Source organism: Vombatus ursinus, unplaced genomic scaffold (genome assembly GCF_900497805.2).
Source record: "Vombatus ursinus unplaced genomic scaffold, bare-nosed wombat genome assembly UNPS02014932.1, whole genome shotgun sequence".
In the NCBI taxonomy this organism is placed as follows: Eukaryota; Metazoa; Chordata; class Mammalia; order Diprotodontia; family Vombatidae; genus Vombatus; species Vombatus ursinus.
The window spans coordinates 15102796-15117900 of record NW_020954710.1 but is presented as its reverse complement, the minus strand read 5'-3'; the positions used below and the strand labels follow the sequence as shown (position 1 = coordinate 15117900).

The window sequence follows — 15105 nt, the reverse complement described above, 5'->3', positions numbered from 1 at the left end:
GTCATTTGTTTAATCATTTCAATTGTATCTGACTCTCCATGACCCCTTTGGGGGATTTTCTTGGCAAGATACTGGAATGATTTGCCATTTCCTTCTCTAGATCATTTTACAGATAAAGAAACTGAGGCAAACAGAGTTACATGACTTGCCCAGAGTCACACAGCTAGGAAGTGTCTGAGCTGGATTTGAACTAAAGAAGACGAGTCTTTCTGAATCAAGGTCCAGGGCTCTATGCACTATGGCGCCCCCTAGCTGCCCTGCCTGAGCCATAGTGGGCCATAATAAACGAATTGAGGGCTGGAAGATGTTAGTTTGCAACTCTCCCCAGCCCCCACAATTTGAAAATAGGGAAACTAAGACCCAATGAGTTTAAGTGACTTAGGATCATAGACATAGGACTAGTACTGGCCTTAGGGGTCATTTAGTCCAAAACCCACCCCTTTTGTAGATGAATAAAATGAGGTCCAGTGGGATTGAGCGACAGTTATGCAGTAGCTGAGCTGGGATTTGAACCCAGAACCTCTGACTCCAAAGCCAGGTTCTTGCTGTTATCCTGTGCTCCCCTCCCCATCTCCACCCCAGCCAGCCCTGTCATCATTGACTATCTCTTCCTCCTGCCTGCTGGTCCCCAGAGGTGGAGCCTCCAATGAGACACCCTTCCTCTGGGTTTCCCATCTCCGCCTCAGCACCTCCCTCTCACCTTCCCCCTCCACACACAGCCCAGGGCTGTGTTTCCTGCGGATCCTTGTGTTTACATTGACTGTTAAGTAATGTCTCCGGTTCTTTCTTCAGAAGATGGCTGTGCTTGGGAAGTCATAAAAAATAAGCTCTTTGGGGAGATAACAGCTGCTCCTGTTTGAATCCAAGGTAGAGATCTGTCCAAACAAAATTCCAGGGTGGTTTCAGAATCTTGCAGAAAAAGATTAGGTGCTGGCAGAAGGCTTCACCCATCCCCGGCAGTGGTCGCTCCTTCCAGGGACCTCTGGGAAGTCTTCCTGGATTAGCTGAGACCCAGATCATACGAAGCAGTCAGCACAGGTTTGTTGAGTGAATGAATGATCCCAAGAGGACCATGCTTTGAGACAATTCAGTATATAGAGGGAAAAGATGTAAAGGCCATAAGAAAAACTTACTTAAAAACCCAACACTTAGGGATAGGGGGGAACCTTACCTGCAACTCAGCAGAGGTGTCAAATACCCAGCCCTGGGGCCAAACGCAGCCCACCGCTCTCCCAAGTTGCAGCCTAAACCAGATTCATGTGTGATTGGGAAATAGTCAACTAAATAAAAAGACAATAAAACATAGATAATGTTACATCTTAAAACTAAGCCAGTCTGCAGCCCCAAGGGATGTTTCTGGGGAGTTTAGTGGCCTCCCGGGCTATTCGAGTTAGACCCCATTGGCGTTGAGGGAGGCAAGTGACTTGCCCAGGGTCACTCGGTTGGTATGTGTCAAGAGGCAGGATTTGAACTCAGGTCTTCCTGGCTCTGAGGCCAGCTCTTTTCCCACTACACCACACTGCCTTTCACCTGAACAAATAGGAACTGACATTTCTATGGGGGTTTTCAAAAGAATCCCCAAGTCCTTTACAAAAAGCATCTCATCTGAGCTTTATAATCTTATGAGCAAAGTGCCGTAGGAAGACCTGAGTTCAAATCAGACCTCAGTCGCTTTCTAGATGTGTGACCCTGGAGAAGTCATTTCACCTCTGTCTGCCTCAGTTTCCTCAACTGTCAAATGGGGATCATAATAGTACCTCCCTTCCAGGGTTGTTGCAAGGATCAGATAATGTTTGTAAAGCACTTAGCAAAGCACCAGGCACATAGTGGGTGCTTAATAAATGCTTATTCCATTCCATTATCCCCATTATACAGATGAGCAGTGAATGTAATTCATTACATTATACAGGAACAGTGAAAGAAGGTTGAGTGACCTACCCAGGACTAAACGAATAGTAAAAGATCAGAGCAGGATGTGTACCCAGTTCTTCCCGAGTCTCAAGGTCGGCCTTCTCTTCCCCACACTACATTGCTTTAAGAAAGTAGCATCAGCCCCTTCTTCCAGAGGAGGACACCTCAGTTTAGAGGCGTGACCTTGGGCTTCATTTCCCTGGAGCCTCAGTTTCCTCCTCTGTAAAATGGGGAGGTCAGACTCCTCGGGGATCTCCCAGTTCCCACCTTGTTCACGGTTATGATTCTAGACTCAGTCACTTGCCCAGGGCCATAACGTTGATAAATGTCAGACTCAGGCTCCTGGCTTCCTGGCCAGTACTTCGTCCATTCTTCTTTCTTAACTCTCATCTCTTGCATTAGGGAGTGATTTTTTGTGTTGATGCCGTAGAAAGCAGAATACTGAATTTGGATTCAGCCCTACTGTTGTTTGGTTATGTCCGACTCTTTGTGACCCCATTTGGGGTTTTCTTGGCAAAGATGCTCAAGTGGTTTGCCGTTTTCTTTTCCAACTCATTTTACAGATGAGGAAACTGAGGCAAACAGGGTTAAGTCATTTTCCCAGGTCACACAGCTAGCAAGTGGCTGAGGCTGGATTTGAACTCGGGTCCTCCTGCCTCTAAGGCTAGCCTGTAGGTTCAGAGTACCTTAGTTTGAATCCTGACTGCCATTTACTGTGGGCAAATCCTTTTAACTTTATATCTTAGTTTTCTTGTATATAAAAGAAGAGTGTTGGACTCTGGCCTCCAGGGTCCCTTCTGGTTATTAATCCTCCGAGAAGTTTTACCTGGAGGCGGTGGAGAAAAGGAAAAAGAATTTTGAGTCAGCAATGTGGTTTGAATTCTGATTGTGCTGCCTCGTCTGTGCCTTTGGACAAGTCACTTCTGTGTTCTCTGCCTCAGTTTCCTCAACTGTAAAATAAGGTGATTGGAATATGTGACTTCTGAGGTCCCTTTCAGCTTGAAAGCTGAAGGTAAGGTCTCCATATGACTTTGAGCAAGTCACAGTCTTTCTGGGCCTCAGTTTCCCTATCTGTAAAATGAGGCAGTGAGCTAGATGTTCTGTGTGGTACCATCGAACTCTAAATCCACAACCCTGTGATACCAGAGTGACATTGAGAGAGTCACTTCTGTGCTCTGGGCCTCAGTTTCCCCTTCTGTAAAATGAGAGCGTTGGACTACGAGATGCCTACCTGCCTTTTCCAGATCTAATTTCCCTGATCCCCTGCTTTCTCCCGCAGGCACAGTGGTCCTGTCCCAGGCCTCTTTCATTAGCTTAGGTCTCTCCTTTAAGAACAATACTCTTTCCATACAAACTTAATGTACGTGCAGCTTTTCCACAATGTGTCTTTGGAAAGCAAGGGCCACCATTGCTTTCCCCGGGGCTTTGTGGGTACTCTGCTGAGGGGCTGAGGCCTGGGTCAGAGAAGGAAGGAGGCTGCAGAACGCAGGTTAGGTCTCTGCTGTGCTGGGACCCAAGCAGGCATCCAGTGGTCTTCTTGAATACAAAGGCTGTCTGGGGCAATGAGCAGGGTGCTGGACCTGGGTGCCAATCCTGCCACAGATACTTAGTAGTTGTGTGACCCTGAGCAAGTCACTCACCTCCCTGTGCCGCAGTTTCCTCACCTGTAAAACAAAGGGTTGGACTTGGTGACCTCAGAGATTCCTTCCAGCTTCAGATCTAGGGTCCTGCGATCTCATGCCAGTTTTCATTGCTGGCCGGCCAAGTCTGTGCGCTGGCATGGACACAGCAGGGCATCGGGAAACAATATGGGGAAACTGGCTTTTCTGTGGCAGATTAGCTCACTCTGTGGCCAGGGCGTGCCTAGGGCTGGCCTGGAAGCCCTCGGTGGCCCACTGGAGAACTCAGAGCAGAAAGGAGAGATCAGAGAGACAGAGACAGAGACAGAGAGAGAGAGGCAGAGAGAGAGGGGGGAGAGAGAGAGAGAGAGAGAGAGAGAGAGAGAGAGAGAGAGAGAGAGAGAGAGAGAGAAATTCTCACTTCTATCTATCTGCTAGGACAGCTGCCCTGGAGAGAAACTGATGAGAATTGTTCTACCCATAGAGAGCAATCATTCCTTTACTGGGGTACAGGACACAGTGTTTGTATATGGACAGCTCAGGATACACTAGGCAACAAAAAACCAGGGTTTTTTTTGCTACTAATTTCAAGGATGGGTTCCCAGTTTGTCTATCTCTCCTTTTGCCTCTGCTACTCACTTGCTGTGGGGCCTTATCTAAGTCACTTCTTTGCCTCAGGCAACTAACTCCCTAGAACTTAAGGCTACTATGTCATAAACTGGTTCACTGTCACAAGGAGGTCCCCATGCCAGGAGTTAAATATACTGATCTTTTGCAAAATCACTGATTTTTTTCCCATCTTCCTTCCTTCTTTCCATCTTTTCTTCCTTCTGTCTTCTTTCCTTTCTTCCCTCTCTCCTTTATTTCTCTCCCTTTTTATTTCCTTCTTTCTGCTTTTCTTTCACCTTTTCCTTTCTCTTTCCTTTTTCTTTTTCACTTGCCTTCTTTCTCTCTTTCCTTTTCTTTCTCTCCATCATTCTTTTTCTTTCTCTCCCTTACTTCCCTTTTTTCTTTCTTCCTTCCTTTTTTCTTTCTCTCTTTCTCCCTCTTCCTCTTTCTTTCTTCCTTCTTTCCTTTCTTTCTTTGTTTCTTCCTTCCTTCCTTCCTTTCTCTCACTCTCTCTCTCTCTCTCTCTCTCTCTCTCTCTCTCTCTCTCTCTTCCTCAAAGGATTGACTTCCACTTTCTAATAGAAAGAGAACTAAAAAAGAAGTCAGGGGACCTGGGTTTCCTGATCATCTCTACCACTTGCCCTTGGGTCATGTTGGGCAGTCACTTAACCTCTCAGAGCTTTGGTCTCCTCAATCTGTAAAAAGAAGGCATCAGCCTAGAGCAAGAATTCTTAGCCTTTTTCACGTGTATCACAGACTCCTTTGACAGTCTGGTGATGCCTGTGAACACCTTCCAACAAAAGGTTTTGCTATCTGGTTATTAGTTATTAAACAGAAAGCTAATTTTCAGTTAGAGATTAGTAAAAACAAAGATGTAATTTTCCCCCATCTCTTAAAAGTCATGATCCCTCTGAAATCTATTAAGAATCAGACAAAGAACCCTTGGACTAGACCTCCCTGCTCTATACCCTTTGGGCCCATGGACATGAAGATCCTTTAATTCTATGATTGCATCCAAGGACCTGGGCTTGACTTTGCTGCAATCAAGATTAATTTACGAGCTTAGTATAAACTAAACAACAATAACAACCAAACAGGGTTTCTGCCCTGCTACGTTCACAAAAATAGCCAACCTGTATAGTGTTTTTTATACTGATATCAAGGGTGACTTCAGATTTTGCCCGTCCCTCACCTGCTTCATAGGAGTCTGAATTTTATATTTTTTGCTGATGTTTTCTGGTTGTATTAAGCCTCCAGGTCCTCCCTCCTCAGAGTCGGCTGGCATGCCTGGATTCTCCTTACCCTGGCATTGCTTTTCCCTTGTGGATTTCTTGATGGAATTATTCCCTTTGCCCATCACTGATAAGGTATTCTAGGAAGAAGTCCAAATGTTCATCCAAGAAAGAAATCTTGAGTGACATCCCATAACTTTGCAAGCTTGGAGAGGATGACTAATAATTTTTTTGTACTTTTCCGCTGTGGATACAATTTTGCCCAAAGTTTTTGGTCACTCAAAAAAAAAAAGAAAAAAGGATTTCTATGCAGTTCCTTCAGTTATATTCAGCTTGTCTTCAAAATGTTCATCATTCTTCATTTTTCTTACTTGAGAAACACAAATATCTCCCACATTGATTTTAGCTATGCCGACTGATGGACGTTTCTTTTTTAGACAAAGAAAACCTGTATCATTTTGACCTATCAACTTGAAAATTTTTTGTTATGAATTTTTAGAAGTCGAAGGGACTTTAGAATCCATTGGATCCATCCTTCTCATTTTATAGAGGAGGAGGTTGAGTCTGAGAGGGGTAGAATGATTTGCCAATGATCACGTAGCTAGTAAGGATCAGACGCAGAATTTGAACTCAGATCTTACAGATTAGGAGTCCAGCCCCTTATCCACTGTATTGCCTAGCTGAGATGAAGAGGTGGTAAAAAATGCTTTTTAAGACTAACCAGTGCTTAGCTTACCACATTTTTCTTTTCTAGAATTATTTTTCCTTTGATGCCAGCTTTATATATATATATATATATATACATATATAGAGAGATATAGATATATAGATATATAGATATAGTGGATTTTTTTCCTATCCATGCGATTTCATTTACAGATAAAACTGTAGCATTTAATACTCAGGTTGTAATGTTAGTATAAAAGTGCCCACTTTTGCAATCTCACAAATAATCCAAGAATACTTTTCATATCCTGCTTCTCAAAAGAAGTTTCGAGTTTTGGATATTTTGGTGCCCTCTTGCAGGTGACTCCGTCCAGAAGCTAAAAGATTTCTTTGGTTTAGGGATGTTAATCTCCCAGACAATAGCATTTGAGTCTGTCCAGCTCATTAAATATGGGTCTGGTTTTGTTTTTATCTTAATATTCCAAGCTCCTGACACAGTAGATATATAATAAGGACTGGCTGGTTGATTAGTTGATTGATAGAAAAATGGAAAAATTACCATAGATGGGGGGCTTGCCCCCTTGCTGGTCTCCGCCCTTGTCAGACTGACTTTCGTCGTTACGATATGAAGAATCACACCTCACTCCCCTGCCATGTTCTCTCCATTCCAGGGACACTGGCTTCCTTTCTCTTCCTCCCACGAGACCCTCCATCTCCTGACACTTGGCATTTTCTCTGGCCTTGCCTGGAATACTCTCCCTCCTCATCCCTGCCTCCCGACTTCCTTCAAGTCTGAGCTAAAAATCCCACTTTTTGCAAGATGCCTTTCCTAATCCTCCTTAATCTCTTGTTTTAATATCTTTTGTCTTAATATCTTGTTTGTATGTTGTTGTTGCTATTCGGTCATGTTTGACTATTTGTGACCTCATTTGGGGTTTTCTTGGCAAAGATTCTGGAATGGTTTGCCATTTCCTTCTCCGGCTCATTTGACAGATGAGGAGACTGATGCAAACAAGGTGAAGTGACTTGCTCAGGGTCACACAGCTACTAAGTTTCTAAGGCCAGATTTGAATTCATGAAGATGAGTCTTCAGTACTCTGTTTGTATGTAGTCATCTGCATATCGCCTCCTCCATTCGACTGAACTTCCTGAGAGCAGGGACTATTTTTGCCTTCTTTATATCCCCAGCACTCAGCACGGTACTTGGCACATAGTAGGCACTTAATAAAGCCTGATGCTTGTTGATTACATTAATCCTCTTCATCCATATCCCACGTCTCTGGTGCTTTGTGTACTCCAGGTGGTTGTCCCCGTGGAACAGATCTCATGGCCAATCTGACATTTCGGGAGTACATTTAGACTAATCTGCACATCCCTGATGTATATGTTGAGCAAAATAAACACCTGTTGAATGGTCTTTTTGTTCTTTCCAAATCACAGGAGCCAGAAATGCCAGATGATCTGAAGCCAAGTTGTAGTTTTAACAAAGGGATACCTCACGTATAAAGGGCTCCAGGAACCTTATCCTGATTGCCTCTTTGATAACCAAAATATGTTCCCTATGCTTTCTTACCAGAGCAGTGAAGTTCCATCTCTGAGATTTAAAAGTTAGCTCACCACGTATAATAGCAGAAACTCTTTGGATGATGGACACACTTATAAGAATTTAAGTAATGCACACCAGTGCCTACAAAGTAGAAAATAGGATTAAAAATGAGAGGAATGTTTACCAGATGACACCTGGCATACAATTGGGAAACCAGTCTCCTCCATGTGGAGAGTTCCACTGCATGGCTGAACACACCTGAGCATGTCTCAGCCTGCTCTCCCATACAGCACCTAAGCCGGGATGTCACAGAGCGTTCATGCACAGCTCATGGAGAGACTTCTCGCCATCCTCCCTCATCCCCACCTGCCCCTCCCCAACCAAATCACACCTCATTACCACCGTATGTCTCATAAGTTACATCAAAATGTCTATGTCACTCAGTAACACAGGTTGATGGAGAAATTCTGAATATTGAATTCAGCACCAAAAAGTTCATATAAAAACATTGAGAAATGTTTTTTGTGGCAAAAATAGTTGTGGCAAAAGCTTTGGGCCATTTTTGGTGTCAGCCTCCATAACTTCAATCACCACACAGAATCCTCAATTCCATGTGGTTTACATATACTCTCTGTAGATGGTGACCATGAAGGTGCTGTTTAGTCTGGTGGGAATGATGGAAAAGATGATGGCGTGCTTTGAAATCCCTTTGAATTCCAGCTTTGCCACTTGAGGTTTTTGTAATCTTGGACAAGCCACTTAACATCTCTGAAACTCAGTTTCCTCTCCTGTAAAATTAAAAGATTAGACTCAATGTCCAGTCTTATAGATTGGATGATCTATGATTCTATGAATCTGTGAGTCAGCCCTCTGCTTTGGTCCTGGGCAATTCCATTGAACTGGGATAAAGGGTAGGGACTGAATCCAGATAGAACAGTGTAAGTTAATATTATCTCTACCCCATGCATACCACACCCTTCTAAGGGCTCCCTCGTGTTGTCTTGGGATAGTGGGATAACTTCCAGAGCCTTTAGGAAATGTTACCAGTCACCACAGGTTCTCCTGGCAATGTTTGTTGGATAGATGGATGGATGGATGGCTAGATAGAGAGATGGATGGATAGATGAATTATCTTTCAGAGTTAGTGGGAAGGAAAAAGCAAAAGGATAGGATAGTTTTCAAAAGAAAAATCTCTTGGTGCTCTATACTGCTGGGTCTTCGGAAAGTGGGGTTCATCTGAGCCCTGGAAAATGGTCTTCTCACTGTTCATTCTTAGGCACTTCAGCCCGACTTGTCTCAGCAAATCCATTGGAGGGGCCAACTGGAACGGAACAGCTCCCGGCACTCCGGGTGAATATTTGGGATCCCTCAGAAAAGGCTGCCTGTTTGAGCATGTTGGGGACAACCTTTCTTCCCCCCAAAAAGTACCCAGTCCCTTTACTCAGAAAAGCTTGAAAGGCTCAGCGGGCAGAACTTGAAGTCTTCTCATCACAAATGGTACAGATGAGAAATTCCAACTGCTTCAGGAAGCTAGGGGAGAGGACAGAGGTATTGGGAGACAGAAGTCAGAGAAGAGGAACTTGAGAGATGATGTGTGTTCACTAAATTCAGATTGTTTTGTTGGATTCCATTCCTGGAGAGCAAAGACTGAGCTGGGTTTGTGGAGGTTGGAAATGGTGACTATCTTTGGGTATCTGAAGGGCCATCATGTGAAAAAGGGATTGGAGATTGTTGAGCCTCAGAACATAGAACCAGGGGAGTGGGCAGAGGCTGTAGAGACATTACAGCTCTGGGTAAAGAAAAATTCCCTGTCCTGGGAGCTGTCCATGAGCCCAGTACGCTGCCTTGGGAAGTGGGTTCTCCATCATGGCAGGTCTTTAGGTCCTGGCAGGGATGGTCACTAGCCGAAGCGGCTGTTGAGGGGAATTTTTGTTCATGTGCAGATTGAACCAGATATCTGCCGAGGTCCCTCCCTCCTCTGAGACTCTGTGACTCATTCCTGATTCATGTCAATTCATTAAGCTCATGAGACAGGAGATCTTACATGTGTGTGTGTTTGATAGACCTCTTCTCAGAATAATGTCTTAAAGTACACAAAGGAAAATACATAGGATTATAAATTATATTTAAATACAATTATCTATCTATATATATACACATATATTGCATGTATAATTTGTATATATACATGTGCATATATCACATATATAATGTGTATGTATATATGTGTGTGTATACATGTGTGTGTATGTATATATTATATATATACATGTATGTACACATATGAACGTTCATGGACCCCACATTAAATCCCCCTTAGGAAGTATTTATCCTGTTCAGCATGGTTTGAGGCACAGTATGGGGGGAGACAGGTGTCATCCCTGATCTTGAGAGCCTTCCAGATTAACTGGAGAGTTAAGACTCAGATGGAATCATTGAAGCCCAGATTCAAAGGGTGTGTGAATTACAGAGTACACATTTGAAGTTACTGGAGAAATCCAGGGCAGGGAGAGGCCCATCCTCAAGCTTTGTTGACTGCCAACTATAAGGAACCCTCACGTGAATTCCCCTTATCCTTTTCTCTTTGTTCTGTATTATTCCCCTTTTTATGCTCCACCTCTCTACCCTTCCTCCTTCTAATCAAACTTGTTCGGTTGTTCTTTTCAGTCACGTCTGACTCTTTGTGACCCCATTTGGGGTTTTCCTGCCAAAAATACTAGAGTGACTTGCCATTTCCTTCTTCAACTCATTTTACAGATAAGGAAACTGAGGCAAACAGGGTGAAGGGACTTGCCCAGGGTCACACAGCTAGTAAGTGTCTGAGGTCAGATTTGAACTCAGGACGATGAGTCTTTTCCTGACTCCAGGCCCAGCGCTCTGTGCACCATGGCACCACCTAGCTGCCCTCTAATCAAACTTGCCTGTTAACCATTCCCAATAGACAATATTCCATCTCCCCCCTCCACACCTTTGCATAGGTAGCTCCCCATGTCTGCAGTACGCCCCTACCTCTTAGATTTCTTAGCTTTCCTCAGAGAGCAATTACTCCTACTCTAGGTCTTTCCCAATGCCCCTCCCCCATTTACTAGAGGTACCTCTCCCCCCTCAAATTACTGGGTAATTGGGTTGATACACATATACAAAACTAGGCCGAGTAATTCCTAGACACGAACATGAGACTCACACAGGATGGGCAGAAATGAATGGATTAAGTGCTGCATCATTAGGTGACTCAGTGGATAGAGAGCTGGGGTCTGGAAGACCTGAGTTCAAAACCAGCCTCAGATACTTATTAGCTGTGTGACCCTGGGCCAGTGAGTTAACCTCTGTTTGCCTTAGTTACCTCATCTGTAAAATGGGGATAATAACAGCACCTACCTCTCAGGGTTGTTTTAAGGATCAAATGAGATCATAATTGTAAAATGTTTACCATAGTGCCAGGCACATAGTAGGTGCCATGGAAATGTAAGCTGTTATCATTAGAGGGAAGACCCACATTGATGACATATGTCCACTGGATTATTTGGAGTAAGTTTGTTTCTACTTATCTGTGGGGATGTTATATCTCCACCCCATTCCACCCCCAGTAGAGTATAGTCTCTTTCAGGGCAGACCCCATTGTGTTTGGTAATTTATAGTGCTTTGCACATAGTAGGCATTCAATAAAAGCTTTTTGAAAAGAATGGAATACAATGAGATTAAGCATGGAAAGCTTCCTGGAGGAAGTGGATCTTGAAGGAGGTGAGTTTTTCTCTTGAGTCTGCTGCCTCCCAATCAATCTATTAATCAATCAACAAGCATTTTTAATGTGTCCTGGACTGTAATGAGGACTGGCGATACAAAGACAAAATTAAATAGTCCCTGCCTTCAAGGAGCTTACATTCTTATAGGGGATACCACACAAACATGGCGGGCAGGGCAGGAGAGCTTGTTACTTGGTGACTCTTTCCGCTAACTCTGCGATGAGGTCTTGTCTATGCTACTGAAAGACTGCACGTGATGCCCGCCCCCGCTAACTCGGGCCCCCGGGACAGAGCCCCAGCTCCTGCTCTGCCTTCCCTTCTCCTCCCTCTCCCACCAAGACGCCCTCTCCCACCTCAGCTCTCACCTGCTTCTCCCTTACAGTACTCGCCATTGCTGAAGAAACTGTACTGCCAGATCGCCAAGACGTGCCCCATCCAGATCAAGGTGTCGACGCCCCCTCCGCCTGGCACCGTCATCCGGGCGATGCCTGTCTACAAGAAAGCAGAGCACGTGACCGAGGTGGTGAAGCGCTGTCCCAACCACGAGCTCGGCAGAGACTTCAATGAAGGTGGGGCGGGAATGGCAGGTGCACGATGAAAGATGCACAAACGACTCGATTCAGCCCATAGCTCTTGGGTGCCTGTTTACCAAGTGCAAGGCTTCAGGCTTAGTGTTGGGGGTGCAGAGACAGACATGATACTAAGTTTGCCCGTAAGGGGCTTGAAGTACAGAAGCATCATGGCACAGTAGATAGAGTGCTGGACCTGGAGTCAGGAAGAGCTGAGTTCAAATCTGGCCTCAGGACACTGTGTGAACCTGAGCAAGTCACTTCACGTCTGTCTGCCTCAGTTTCCTCATCTGTGTAATGGGGATAATAGTAGCACATACCTCCCAGGGTTGTTGTAGGGCTCAAATGGGATAGTATTTAAGTAATGCATTAAGTGATACGGCAGCAACAGAACAGGCAAAGAGAAGGACCAGCCAATAATGCTAAGATGTCATTAATAATAATAACAATAGCCAGTATTTACATAGCACTCACTAGGTGCCAGGCACTGCATTCTTCATGTCATTTGATCGTCACAACAACCCTGGGAGGTAGATGCTGTTATTATCCTCATTCTACAGATAAGGAAACTGAGGCAAACAGAGGTTCAATGCCTGCTCAGGGAGACACAGCTAGTAAGTATCTGAGGCCAGATTTGAACTTGGGTCTCCCTGAGTTTAAGCCCAGCCCTCTATCCACTGTGCTAAGTAGAAGTCCATAAATTCAATTCAGTGAACATTCCCTGGGTCTTTGACCGCATCTGAAAGGAATGTTGTTGATTAGTTGTTTTTCAGTCATGTTTGACTCTTTGTGGCCCCATTTAGGATTTTCTTGGCAAGGATATTAGAGTGGTTTGCCATTTCCTTCTCTAGCTCATTTTACAGTTGAGGAAACTGAGGCAAACAGGATTAGGTGACTTGCCCAGGGCCACACAGCTAATAAATGTCTGAGGCTGGATTTGAACTGGGGAAGATGAGTCTTCATGCCTTCAGGCAGAACACTGTCCACTGCACCAAAGAAATACAAGGATGAATAACTTAATTCATCAAATAGTTCTAAGGTTCATATCAGTCAATCAAGAAGCGTTTATTAAAGGTCTACAGTGTGCTGGCTAGGCACTGTGCTGAATGCTGGGGATACAAACAAAAAGAAAAAAAAAACAGTTCTCCCCTTAAGGAGCCCACGCTCCAATGGGGTGGACCATATATAAATACAAGGTACATGCAGAGTACATACAACGGCAATCTCCAAAGAAAAGGCACTAACAATTGAGAGGACCCTTTGGAGGTGACTTTTGAGCAAAGTCTTGAAGGAAACCAAGGATTCTAAGAGGCAGAGGTGAGTGTAAAGTGCTTTGCTCAGGCCCTGTCCTTCTGGGGCTTACAGTCTCATAGGAAAGAAAGGCATGGAAATCAGCCTTCACAGCACAAGACATCGTAACAAGTGCTGTACGCAAGAGGTCCATCATTTGACAGATAAAGAACCTGGAGCTCAGAGGCAGGCAGAGGCTTCCTAGGTTATACACCTAGTTAATGACAGGGCTAATACGTGAACCCTTCTGACTCTTGGGCCACTATTTTCTCTACTGTGTCCATCAACAAAAGGAAATACCATTTCTAGCAGGAGTGATCAAGAAGAATTTTTGTAGGAGGTGGCATTTGATCTGGGCTTTGAAGGGCAAATATAATTTTCCAGTAGATGTGGATAGCAATGAGAGGATTGATTGGGCATTCTAGGTATACAGAATAATAGAACATGTGGGAATGGCAAGATGATCATACTGGTTGAAATGGGGCATGTGGCACACTCCATTGGCAATCCCTACCCTGCCACTCACTGCCTTGGGCAGGTCACTTGATTTCTCTGGGCTTTGGTTCCCTCATCTGTCAAATGAGGGGGATGGGTTGAGTGACCTCAGAGGTCCGTTCCAGCTTGAGCTCATCGATCATGCCTCTGATCCTACAATCCTATAACCCTATGGATGAACAGGGGGTGCAGTTCAAAGGAATGCTAGAAAGGCAGGTTGGGGTCAGATTGTGCAGGGCCTCGGGACTCTAGGCTAAAGAATCTGAACTTTCTCCAGTGGGCACTGAGGAACTTGCAGAGTTTCTAAGCAGGAGGAATGAGCTGATCAGAGCTAGGAATGAGAGAAATTAATCCATCAGAGGATTAGAGACAGGTCAGCTGTTTCTGTTGTAATGGCCTGGGGATAACCCAGCATAGAAAAGCACTTCCCAGGGCTCTGTCTCATTATAATCTGGGCCTCCCAGGGCCCAGCATTGGAAAGGGAATGGGGTAGGGGATAGAATGATTGACGGTGGGTCCAGGCTCACAGGGAATGCTCCTGCTGACTCTGAGCTCTCTCCCGGCAGGACAGTCAGCCCCTGCAAGCCACCTCATCCGAGTGGAAGGCAGCAACCTCTCTCAGTATGTGGATGACCCTGTCACTGGGAGACAGAGTGTGATGGTGCCATACGAGCCACCCCAGGTAAGTCAGATGACCTTCATTTCCTTCCCTGAAACCCTGAAAGTTTAGAGACTTTACCTTGGCCACCCCATCTTTCATGTCCGTTTACCTTGATGAGAAAGAAGGTCTTGCTTAGACCTCACTGCAATCCCTCTGGATTCATCTAAGGCCACCTGAGTCAGCCCTTGTGGCCTTGCTTTCCAAGAGTCAAACAACCCCTTTTCCTTTAGCTTGTTGTCCTCATGGACCCATTTTCCCATCCTTCCCTTATTTCTTTCATCTGAAGGATTGTGTTCAGTTCTGGGGACTACATTTTTAGGAAAATATCCACAGGAGAACCAATTGTGATGGTGACAGACCTGGAAGCCATGATAAAGGGGGAAGGGGGAGAGGCAATAAGCATTAATATAGTTCCTACTGTGTGCCAGGCACAGTGCTAAGTGCTTTTACACATATCGTCTCATGATCCCCACAACAATCCTGAGAAGTAGGTGTGATCCCCATTTCACAGTTGAGCACACCAAGGCAAACAGAGGTAAAGTGATTTGCCCAGGGTCACACACCTAGCTAGTATCTGAGGCTCTTGTGAATTAGTGTGTATTTTCTGTTCATCTTTGTCCAGACTCTCCCGTTAGCTTCACCGCCATAAGCTATATGTTTGGGGTGTTCTCCGTCTCCCCTCCCACAGACAAAGAATATTGGCCGTTGGTGGATCAAGGGCTCTGCTTCTCAAAATCAGCCCCCTCGAGGGTCAAAAGCATCCC

At 44.8% G+C, this 15105-nt stretch overlaps 1 protein-coding gene across 4 annotated transcripts in view; it reads left to right on the top strand.

Moving 5' to 3' along the window:
• The window catches only part of LOC114029523 (tumor protein p73), a 208105-nt gene that overhangs the window by 168451 nt on the left and 24549 nt on the right, over positions 1–15105 (top strand). For all 4 annotated transcript variants that reach the window (XM_027843999.1, XM_027843998.1, XM_027844000.1 and 1 more), the window contains 2 exons: positions 11709–11895; positions 14247–14362. In XM_027843999.1, coding sequence (XP_027699800.1) covers positions 11709–11895; positions 14247–14362 — 303 coding nt within the window. The remainder of the gene's footprint in view (positions 1–11708; positions 11896–14246; positions 14363–15105) is intronic.